Source organism: Cryptotermes secundus, unplaced genomic scaffold, assembly GCF_002891405.2.
Source record: "Cryptotermes secundus unplaced genomic scaffold, Csec_1.0 scaffold49, whole genome shotgun sequence".
NCBI classification, from domain to species: domain Eukaryota; kingdom Metazoa; phylum Arthropoda; class Insecta; order Blattodea; family Kalotermitidae; genus Cryptotermes; species Cryptotermes secundus.
Window position 1 is genome coordinate 4,593,407 of NW_019744106.1, and position 12,527 is coordinate 4,605,933.

The 12,527-nt window shown below is 44.2% G+C and overlaps 1 protein-coding gene across 2 annotated transcripts in view; it reads right to left on the bottom strand.

Moving 5' to 3' along the window:
* LOC111874354 (syndecan) overlaps positions 1-11,442 on the bottom strand; it is a 41,206-nt gene extending 29,764 nt beyond the window's left edge. Inside the window, exon 1 of one of the 2 annotated variants that reach the window (XM_023869795.2) lies at positions 11,383-11,442. In XM_023869795.2, the coding sequence (XP_023725563.1) occupies positions 11,383-11,388 (6 nt within the window). In that variant the 5' untranslated portion in view covers positions 11,389-11,442. The remainder of the gene's footprint in view (positions 1-11,382) is intronic. The other variant, XM_023869794.2, reaches the window with a different exon arrangement.
* Between the last annotated feature and the right edge of the window lie 1,085 nt (positions 11,443-12,527).

The window sequence follows — 12,527 nt, forward strand, 5'->3', positions numbered from 1 at the left end:
TATGGAGAATTTGATGGAATGAGGATTGGCAGGCGTAAACCGAAATACTCGGGGAAAACCTACCCCAGCGCCACTTTGTCCATCACAAATTTAACTCAGGATATCTGGTGTTCCAGTCGAGATTCGAACAAAGCACCTCTCGAATTTGTTTAAAGTGTTATTGACAGACCAACCGATTCAGTCTCATCCGGTAAATTTAAGAGAATCGTTGTTAGTGGAAGTCATATACAGAAATGGTTCTCTATATCATACAAAAAAGCAGACGTCGTAAGGTCTTCCTTGGCTTTTGCATCACTAAGACAAAACCCCAGAGCTGCAAGAAGCTCGACGCTGCTATCCTATAGCAATAAACTTACGTCTCGGAGTTACATGACCCTCGAGCGGCCTCCGTAGTCTAGAGGTAACGTTCCCACCTCATGACTCGTAGTACGCGGGTTCAAATACCCGACGGAGGTCGTCGAATTTTTAAGGGCGGAAAAATTCAGGGAACAAGTCCTCCGGGAGGGACTTTAAGCCATGGTCGTAGCTTTACGTCACGTAAAAGAACCTCATATCTCCAAAGGATGTCACTGAGCCAAATTACGGACGTTTCCCGCCCAACAGCAGTCTCTAATACCTCTGGTAGATGGGGGAAGCATTATAGATACCTCTCAGCTAGTAGAGCCGGTCTCGCTGGCTGGGCGGGACTGATGGTAAGCACCAGTACCGGTAGGATATAGAGACTGGTAGAAATCATAAGATGGAAGCACAATGGACCAATACAGGTCTAAGTGCATGCGGAAACCCACCCTCTCCAATAACTAATTAACTAACTAACTATATGACCCTCCTTCACCATCCAAATAATATCCCGAGCGCTTTTAAAACACTCTAATTTGCATGTCTCCTCACAGTGAGGGCCAACTTTCACAAATATGTAAAACAAAAGAAACAAGAAGCAATTCTACATTTCTGTGAACGGTGAGTGATTTTATAATTATTAAAATGGATCGTAAAGAAACAGGTTTGCACCGGATTAATTTGGATCAGGACTGGGACCAGTCGGGTGGTTGCAGGTAAAAACTGTACTGAACCCCATAGTTCCATAAAAGGGAAATATCCTTTGCCTACTATTATTAGCTTTTCAAGAAGAATGAAGTTAACATTGAGTGATTTTATAGGACACATGCTGAGAAATACAAATTACTGCAACACGTAGCAATACGTAGTTAAGCAGAGTAGAAATCCCTAACCAGAGTTTAAAAAATGAATATTCCCCTATAGAGAGCCAGAAGGTAAAGATAAAGGTAACTAACTTACTTACTTACTCATGGAGCTGAGCCTTTCTGGAGGAGCAGCCAAATCTGGAGCTACTAAAGAATTTCCCAGCATTTTATGGAACCCGAAGGTTCATTACCGTGTTCACAAGAGCCCTCCACTGGTCCCTAGCCTGAGCCAGATAAATCCAATCAATACCCAAGATCCATAAAGGTAAAGGTAAAGGTAAAGGTAAAGATGGTAAAAAAAAAGTAAGTTTCTTACCACCCAGTGCTTACTGCTGTTTTCAGTAAAAACTAATGTTTCCAAATTCCGTTACTTACGTAGTTCTCACTAGTATACGTCATACTCGTATGTCATTACTGCGAATATTATGAGATCTTCACAGAGTAAGAAAGGGCACGCCTCATGTGGGGCCTTGCCTGTCAGTCTATGGTCTAGTTAGTATGCCTAGTAAGGTAAAGTTGTCCCTGTGCTTGACTAATTACGCACTACACCATGAAGATATATAGGGGAGTGGATGTATAGACCCACATTTTCTTGACCTCGGCACTAGTTGGAGGTGAGTAGTCAGCTTCATGTCCCCGTCGCTTTACGCTAGGAGGAACGAGCCCCGGTAACCGTTGGGTAGGAGGCTGTGTGGGCCCCAGAGCCGGTCTGGACGACATGGAAAATTGAAAATTCTTGCCCCCACTGGGACTCGGAACTCCGACCCTGTGATCGTCCAGCCCGTAGCCAGTCGCTATACCGGCTCAGCAGTGTGCCTAATATCAACGCCACTGCCGACTTTTCATCCTATACAGTTCATTACGGTTTTTAAGAAAACAAAAGAAAACAATAAACACAGGCCAGAGTCTTCACTTGAAGACTAAATTTCTTTTATTTAAATCTTTCTCTAAGAAACGTTTCTCTTTTATTTTCTTCCGAAGCTGAAATTTTCCAAAACACAACGCCTTAAAGATATACAAAACAAACGTGTTTTTGTCTTGTGTTCTCTTACTCTGATGAAAGAACATAAGTTGCAAGCAATTACGGAAAAAATCCAAAGAAGATACTTGGACCTACAACTGACAAACCTTGAGTTGCATACAAGGAATTATAGGTATGACGTTTCTGCACCATTCGCCATCATGTGACAAGACAAAAAGTGTAGGAGGAGCGTACAAACGTACGTACGTCCTTCCCGTTTCCACATGCATACAAGCAAACTACACCAACCAGTAATACGCTTCTGGGCACAATTAACACTAGCAAACATAACACGAAGTTTTATATCACTGTCACATCGAAGCTGTAGTTAGATTCCACACGCATAGGTTCAGCAATACATTTAGTGACGGCTACCAAACAGAACGTTACTTACAGATTTTGTGTTGTTACCGTATCATTTTACACTGTACACACAAGTCACCTTCACAAATCTTCTTTAAAGGTCCATCAAACAGAACAAAACAAACTCTGTGGCTTCAGTTAGCAGGCGAACTATACCGACCGAGTGACCGCCGCTTGTCGGCGAAGTTAGTGCCAACTTTTGCAGACAGAGGGTGTCAAGTGGTCAACACAACGGATCCCCACGGCCGTTAATCTCAGGTTTCTAGACCTGGCGTTCGCAAAACGGTTGCAAAAATACCGCTATTAATTTCGACGTGTAATGAGTACCAGGAATTAATTTAAAATAATTTTCCTGGGGAGTAAAGCGCGGCCGGAGCGTAGGGCTGACAACCTTACCGCCATCTCTGAGCCGATTGTCTGGATAGTGTGGGACCCTCAACGTCTCACAACCCTATGGGCCTTCACGGCAAGGTACAGGGATAGCTTTACTTTTTTTTTCTGTCGGCACGTCAGCTCGAGAACCGATAGAAGGAGTTTCATGAAATATAATCATTGAGGAGCGTGACTAAAGTTTGTTGGAGCACGATCAATTCTAATTAAAATTGCGTATAACAGCAGGAAATTTCCACTAAGACCTGAATGAGTTATTGCGCTCATCTTGAGCCTAAGTCGCTGAATACTTAACGGATAGAAAAATATTTCGTTTGCAAATAGTTTACTTAACGACGGCGTGACCATCTCAAATATCAATCAAATCAATCGAATCAAAGAGAGGATTAAATTAATAATAGAAAGGATGCAGAAGGACGCGGCCGTAGCCGAATTTGAGATACCGTTCCGGAATTGGCCTAGAGGGGCGGAGGAAAACTACGAAATGCCTCAGCCAGAACAGCGGACGTCAGAAAAGTTACTGCTTGATAGAAACTTCACGGTTCGAACAAAGATTACAGAGAAGAATGACGGCCATTTTAAACCCAGTACACATTTTCCGTAAGTCTTGCGGTTTTCGGGGTAATTACATAAATGTCGGAGAGCAACAGAACTGTTATGTCATGCCTACATCTCCAATTTGTTTATGCTGTCAACTAATTATGCTTACAGTCTGCATTTTCGGTCTTAAGATACTGTGGCATATATAACCGTTTCTAGGCAGCGACCGCGAAACAAACGAGATAACATTCACTGCCAGGCAGCAGATTTTAATAAGCAAGAACACACGGCCGCTGCTACGCAACGGCTTGGTAAATACGTTCTCGCTGCAACGGACACGCATGCAACAACAGAAGAAATGTTGGAAACGGAGTTTTCTACGCGGGCCGTGCTAAGATGTTAAAACCGGGACGGTCTGGAGCAACCATTTCAGTGCTCAGCTGAGAGTCGTGCTGTGAAGATAAAATTAGGAGGTTCGTGTGAAATGACCGCTAGTCAGTTGTAAGGGAGCCTCCATTCGGAGAGAACGTGAACCCGGAAGCAGAGAAATAACCATTATCCTCAAGTGGCATGATATCCATATGAAGTTTCATAGAGGTCTGTCATTTGGAATAAATATACTGTTGGGTGGGGTGGGGGGCACGAACACACAACATGCAGATATCACAAACCAGTTTCTACTTACGAAATATTACAAGTATGTTAGAATAGGTTCCTTGAAAACTACCAGAATATTGTCAAGTGTAGGGGTAACTTATAAGACGGGGTTTGGAATGGATGATTGGATTTACTGACACCTTATACACAGTACTCGGAACTTCATCCAATTACAGCGCTATAGCTATTCTACACACGCACTAGGATTGTCTCCACTAGTCGTATCCTGGTAACGGTTTTGCCACAGTGTCACTGTCACTTCAAATCACACATGAAGTCTTCCTTGCATCACCTAATTCCTAACTTATATGGAATGCACTGATCTGACTCAGGATATAGACCAGTGGAGAGCTCTTATGAACATGGCAATGAACCTTCGGGTTTCATAAAATGCTGGGAAATTGTAGCTGCACAAATGACGGCTTCTCAAGGAAGGCTCAGCTCCATGAGTAAGTAAGTAATTCCTAACTTGTCATTATTCTGCAGCTGCCAATTCCGAAAAATCAATTCAATTCCTCTGGTCCCAAGTTCATATCCTGGGGGGCTGGCGTCTCGAAACTCGACTCGACTACTCTACGGTTCCTCTACGCCGTCGAACTTCTTTATAATCGCTTTGCACGGACCCCACGGAAAACACCGTCTTCTACTGTCCAGTGTTTTAGGTGCGTTTACCGCACCATTGTATAGCAACCGTCGCGGAGCGGACCACATAGAAAACAGCCGCTCTATTGCTGAAACGTGTTTGCCGTGGGCATGTGTTTATCAAGTCGTTGCCCAGCAATAAGTATACATGTCACAATATCAACAGAAATACTTAAAATCAAATACGTCACCAGTAGTAACTGACCTGTCCTAGCCCAATCAACCAGAATGAATCTAACTAGACTTCATGTTCCAAATTCGGACGGTTTGGCATTACAGTAATCCTCCAGATTCGTATTTGGGGGTGCTCGGTCCGAATCTCGGCCGAGACACAGGCTATCCTGATTGAGGTTAAGCACCGTTCTTCTCAGATGTACCTGGAAAATGTCGGGATAGCACTTCGATTAGGCTAGTGCCAAGTCCTTTCCAATTTATCATTCGTCTTATATCATCCATTCGGCGCTAGCTGTTGAAAGCGCAGTTAACTAACCCATGTAAGAAGAATACGTTACAAATGTTTCACATCTCGTCACAGTCCCACAGTTCTTGCTTTAATGTTTTCATGACCCACTGCATGTCTACTCATTGCTGAATCTATTACCAAGGAATATAGTACGTCATGTAACTGTCATTATACAATTCCTACTTTCTCCAGTCAATTCTACCTTAGGTACACAGGGTGTCCCAGGAGGAAAGATTAATATTTTGGAAGGTCACAGTATCGGTCATTCTGAGCAAAAACGAAGCACGTGTGTACATGTGTCCTATTCCGAACTGTTTCCGAGGTAGAGCTATTTCACTGTACACTGTACAGACGAGCAACACGCCGTGTTCTCACACGAAATGTAAAGTGCAGTGATGGTGACGGTGGAATTTTCGAAAATGTATTATACTAAGTAAACTGTACCAATTCTGTCACTTGAACAATAAATATCGGTATTAGAAACAGCATGTAATATCGCTTTCATATAACAGTTCTTATATTGTGGTTGAATTCATTGCCTCGGTACATATTTACTGAGCCGTTACCTAGCAGTGGGCTGCCTCTCCTGTTAAACCACTCCGTCACCATGTCACAATATTAATGCCCTGCCTTTCTTGGAGCTGTGTTCAGGGAATATGACAACGGTGAGCATAACATATAAATGTGGAGGGTGAGGTTAGGAACTCTCTGTCACCTCAGCGTAATTTCCGTACAACTCGGACGAACCACCGCCAACTAAGAAGCTGAAGGAAAAAGCAAATCCCTGGATGCGATCCCAATGCACGCCACATAATATAGGGGAGCGCTGGCACCACTCCCAGAGGAGAAACATTCAGGGAATATCTGGTGAATATTAATTAGCGTAACGAGCCTATCTCTGTGGTCTGCAACCGGAAGCGGGTAATCGATTTGACGCTGGGGACAAATGATACAGGAAACCTGGTGACTGATATGTATGCGATGAGCCTTCTCTATGAGACCACAGGTACATATGCTTTAGTAATAACAAGAGCTACTTCTATGTGACCTGAAGATAAATCTTCGGGGCACGCGGTAGCGTAGGTGGTTGAGGCACTATGCTACAAGCCGGATGGTAGCTGGATCGAGTTCCGATGTGGTGGATTTTTTCAATTTACCTAATCCTTCCAGGAGCACTATGGCCCTGGGGTCGACTCAGCTTGTAACAGAAATGAGTACCAGGAATCTTCCTTGGGGGGGGGGGGGGTAAAGGGCAGTCGGCGCGTATGGCTGACAATCTTACCGCCAACTATAAGCCGGTTGTCAAGAAAATGTGGGAGCCCTAGCCGACGTCTCACAACCCTATGGGCCTTCACAGCCTGTTACATGGATAGCTTTACCTCTTTTTAAGGATAAATCTTCAGAGCATTTGGTGAAAGATTCAATCGATACGAGTCACAGATCTAGCTGCTAACCGGCTTAAACAAACCATCATCTTATCCTGTCACCGTAATTGCCCAGCCACGACCACTCGATATTCAAAGGAAGTACTCAGGTGGAGTAACGAGTTGAGTGGGTGACAAAAGAAGGCTAGTTAATGAAGCCAAGATGATACGACATTGGAACATGTACGAGGACTCTCTCGCCTGCTGCATTAAAGAATTCAAGAAAGTCAAAAGGTCCTCACGGACAAGGCACTGCCAGGAGACCGCTCATACACCAGGTGGTGCCAGACTCGTAAGGGTCATGGAAAAATAAGCGACAAACAGCGTTCTTGCGCTGACGATCAATACACACATTGGAATGGAAACACTCATGAAAGACGGATGAGGGGCAGGGACAGCTGAACCTGGACGAGTACAGAGACGGAATAAGCAGGGATAACTGGAACCTGGCCACGAATGGATTCAATCAGCCATCAATTATACGGTGTATACAAAAATTTCAAAATATACTAATGTTAAATCAATGATCCTGATCCTTTAAATGTCTGTGAAAAAGTCTATTCATTATAGCAACATGATACTGGACATTTTCCATCGTCTTGGATGTAGTCGTATGTATCCTTTAGATGGAACTAATGAGATCCAGTGATCGAGAGCAGCTCTATTTCATGCGCCCAGATGAATACAATCCTGCCTTCCTCCCCCCTCCCCAACACACACACATTCACCTGATGGCGGAAGGGGACCAGTTGTCGAAATGTTGTGTATTTTACATATACTCAAGACGATGTATAATAGCCAACATATAATATGTATAATGTTAAATTATTCGGCGCGAGTTGTTCGTAAATACAACGTAACATACTGGATAATCAGCAAAGCAATTCAGTAATAGCAACTTATGAAGTGTTCTCTTGTGAAACAATTACACTGTTCTGTGACAATCCGCTAGGCTACAGTCGATCTGACTAATAAATATGCTTCCATGGTATTCCTGTGTTTGCTGCGTTAGCTACTCAAGCACCCCATTCAATTTCCCCACGCTTCGTTAGTCTGCGTGAACCCCATTAATGAGCTCGAGATTCTACAATACCCGATGACAATAGCAGACAATCTTACCGCAAACTCAAAAACATGCGCCTTCAATTGAATCCTTTCTATAGGAAATCGTTCGTAAATAGCAGAGGAGGAGGAGGTAAGGTGGAGTACAGACTGCAACATAATACTGTGGAGCAATGGAAGGGTCATCACTTGGTCTCTTGACATTACGCAAGGAACACAGCCGGAATAGCGTAGTCGGTACAGCGACTGGCTACGGGTTGGACGACCGAGGGGTCGGAGTTTGAGTCCCGGTAGGGTCCACAATTTACTCTTCTCCACGTCGTCCAGGCTGGCACTGGGTCCCACCCAACCTCAAATACAATGGGTACCGGGGGCTCACTCCCCTCCAGCTAGTGCCGAGGTCAAGAAAATGTGGATCTATACATCCACTCCCTCATAAGCCTTCATGGCGTAGTGCTTAATTAGTCAAGCACAGGGACAACTTTACCCTTTTTACCTTTTACATAAACTAAGGGTGTTTGAGAACAGGGTTTGGAGGAGAATATTTGGACCGAAGAGAGATTAAGTGACAGGAGGTTACAGAAAACTGCATGATCAGGAACTTTATAACTTGTACTCTTCTCCAAGTATAATTAGAACGATAAAGTCAATGGGGATGAGATGGACAGAGCAGGCAGCACGAATGGGGGAGAAGAGGAATGCATATAGGATATTGGTGGGAAAGCCAGAACGAAAGAAACCACTAGGAAGACCTAGACGTAGGTGGGTGGACAATATTAAAATGGATCTTAGATAAGATGGGGTGGTATGAACTGGATCGATCTGGCTCAGGTTATGAACCAGCGGAGGGATCTTGTAAACACGGTGATGAACCCGGGGTTTCTATAAAATGTTGGAAAGTTTTTGAGTAGCTGCACAACTGTCAGCTTCTCGAAAATGGCTCAGCCGCTCGCGACTAGTCGCGTCAGTGGGTTTTCAGCCTTAGGGGATAAACTGTCGCGTGGTCAGCACAACGGATCCCCACGGCCGTTAATCTCGGTTTTGTATCCTGGAACCGCTAATTCCTTGAAATAGCTGCTCAATTATCTTCACGAGGATGAGTGGACCCCGTTCCAGACCCACTACTTCTCAGAAAATCCGGTAACGCAGGGAATCGAACCCGGGACCTCTGGATCTTTAGCCAGGAACTTTGACCACTAGACCACAGAGGCGGTCGCATTCCGCTGTAATGGCCTAAAATTGGCCACGGTTGTACCGCGAACCACGGGTACTCGTCTGATGCCTTACAGTGGTTTTAGTTTTTGGTTGTGTGGGAAATCAGCTCACAGGTACAGCGGCCTCATATGGGTCTACTATATTCGGCCTCGATCTTTCGGAAGAAACATCGTGGGACGGACAGCCTTTTCGCTCAAACTACTTCGCCCCACATTTCGAGTGTCAGTTGGCGCTACTTGCGAATTCATCTGCAATGAAATGGCTGCAATACATACACCTTTCCCAAACCTATGAGTTATTTTCATGGATATCTGAAGTAATGGACACTACATGGGATCTCCTTAGTTGCGCAGTATTCACAGATGGAAAAGGATAAGGCGTTCCGCTAATTCCGAGTGGATGTAAAAGCAGTGTTCTTCCACTGTGCGTCAACTGATGCGGCAGCAAGCAAAAACTTATTTGCGTCAAAGTCGAAGGGTACGGAAAACAAAGAAGCGGACGCGGGTTTACTTACTTAATGACTTGAAAGTAATTCCATTGATCTGCCATAGCCAAGAAACGTCCCAGAATGGTGATTCACAACAACGCGTTCTTCTTCTTCTTCTTCTTCTTCAAAACCCTTATCTCATGAGACCATACAGTAGAAAATGTTTAAAAAATGTTGAAGAAAATTTCAACTACTGATTTTCGAGGGCAGGGGCAACACAGTTTCTCAAACTGTGTTCCGGGAAACCCTGGAGTTCCGAGAGAGAATACTATCTAATGGTGGATTAACTCGTTTTAAAACATTTCTGCTATCACAAAAATATAGTTCACTTTATACGCTCATTAAATACAATTTAAAGTCACATTATACTGGTTTAGAAAAACCAAATTATCAATCATTGCGTAACCTTTTTTCCTTTGCTTTTTGGTCCGTCATTTAACGACACGATTTCAGTACTACATTCACATGGCATCGTGGCACGGTTCTGTGCATTACCAATGCAACAACATCAGTCGGTCGGAGTGCGCTTCTAGGATGCATGAGGCGGTACTTCAGCGACAACTGAAAGCGATCCTGAATGACATAAAGTTTCCCATACATTAAACCAGTTCAGACCCAGCTGTTATGATGTCGGGTCGGGCAACAGAGTGTTCACTGTTTGGTGAACAAGATTAAGTAGTCGTTTCTGTGGTCAGAGTTCCTGGTTACAGATCAAGAGGTTCCAGACTCGATTCCCGGTGCTACAAGTATTTCTGAGAAGTAGTGGGTCTAGAATGGGGTCCACTCAGCCTCGTGAGCATAACTGAGGAGCGCTTTCAAGGAAATAGCGGTTCCAGTCTAGGAAACCGAGATTAACAGCCGTGGGGATCCGTTGCGCTGACCACGTGACACCCTCTAACCGTAAAAGTTGGCACTAACTTCGCCGACAAGCGGCGATCGCTCGGTCGGTATAGTTCGCTTGCGGACTAAAGCCACGGAGTTTAGTTTAGCTTTTAGTCGTTTCATGCATATAGAGAACGGACCGAATGAAGTTAGTAAGCACTCTGCAAGGCAATGAAGAAAATGCAGTGTTACACGGAATGGCTCTATCTCGGTCCTCAAGGCGGGAGCGCCGTAATTTCCTTATCCAAGCAGAGGAGTATTTCCACACAGTAACTAGTTTTCTCTCTATTATGACTGGGCACAACCTGGGCTGCTTGGATCTGAGCCTTACCACAGCGTGCAGCCTGGCTGTGGGGACCACACAGCCTCCTCTCTTCCGGGTGAGGCTAACAATTTAACCGGTGTCGAAATTACGAAGACGCAGGAATTTTATTTCTTTTTCTTATTCTTCATAGCGTGGAGTGACGCTTCAAACGACTGAAATCCTTTTATAAACAAACAAAAACCAACTCCGTGGCCTGTAGTCCTCAAGCGAACTATACCGACCGAGCGACCGGCGAAGTTGGTGCCAATTTTTGCGGATAGAGGGTGTCACGTGGTAAGAGCAATGGATCCCCACGGCCATTAATCTCGGTTTTCTAGACCGCAGCCGATATTTCCTCGAAAGAGCTCCTAAATTATCCTCATGAGACTGAGTGGGACCCGTTCCAGACCCACAACTTCTCAGAAAAACTAGTATCTACGGGAATCGAACCCGGGACCTCTGGATCTGTAGCCAGGAACTCTGACCACTAGACTACAGAGGCGGTCCTGAAATCCTTCTACGTAATACTTAAGCATCCATTCCCTACGGTAGAGAAAACACACTGCATCTCCGTTGCTGTTAATAATGCTGATGAAAATAATCGCTATTGTAAGGGTTATACTTACTCTGTGTGCGCAAGAGTCAAGAGATGTTTTCTACCAGAAAGAGTACTTCTAAGAACCACTGCGCTTTAATGGGGTAAACACAGAACGAACTTTACATTTACCTTCATTCGTAGGTTATCTAACAATTCTCTACCAACTGCATGGGTTATTCAGACTCATATGGGATGGAGTACAAATACAAATCGTTCGCGTATTAACTTATGTAGTAGCAGCAACTCAAGCTTCCCGATTTTCCATTAGCAACGTCTCCATGTTGTAACTCCATGCGTTTCCGCGGCTGATGCGGTGTGCAATTCCCAATCGTTGCATGACGCACAGACACACCAAGGCTACCCAGACAAGCACTCTTTGCTCAAGAAACCCGCTGCTTGCTGACGTCAAGCCGCTGGCCCAACAAGAGTCAGTGTAGGTGGCCCTGAACGCTGGAAGGTGTCAAGTCCGATTATTCTTTAGCCCTTTGAGGCATGAGCTTTTCTATATATTTAACAATTCAGTTCCTACCTCACAGAAAACACTATGTATACCCATTACAAAGACCAATCGGTTAATGCCACTTTGGAAAATAATTTCTGTTCATTCTGAGAACTATATGAAACATACAAATACGCAATGTGGGCGAAATGCTGATTTCTTTTAATGTTAAAAAGCAGGTGGTACATACACCAGTCTTCAAAGAATTAAAGAAAAGTCTGCTTTTCAAGTTCGAGGACGGTAGGGGGTTTTGTGGAGGGGGGAAGTAACTCTTGGAGGGAAAAGGTGGGTGGTCTTCGAACGTCATACGTGGTTGAGTAATTCCAGCTTCAAATTCGGGACGTTTCATCCTGGATCATAAGCAGATACGCCGCTTATCCTGAGGTCATACGTGGCCTACATCAGTCCCTCCACGTGCTTTATGGCAAGTAAAATAAACCTTCTGCCATATCCACCATTCTCATCCTCCAGTTCCACATTACATAATGACCTGCGCTGCTGAGAAAGCAACGTTAAATAAGCAGATTGAATGTTTCCGATATTTTTGTGCACATGGCCACTGGCAAGGTTAAAACTTCAAAGAACAGATGTACCGCCTGATTTACATAACACCAAAAAACTCTGCGCTCTGGCCACACGATGCATTTATATGTTTAGTGTGATTCTTGGGATAAACAGCCATTATGGAACAACATAAACTACTGTCTCCGTAATGGAGATGAGTGTGATGAGCAGGGCACGGATTTTGATGATCTGAAAATATTTAAAAAAAAAA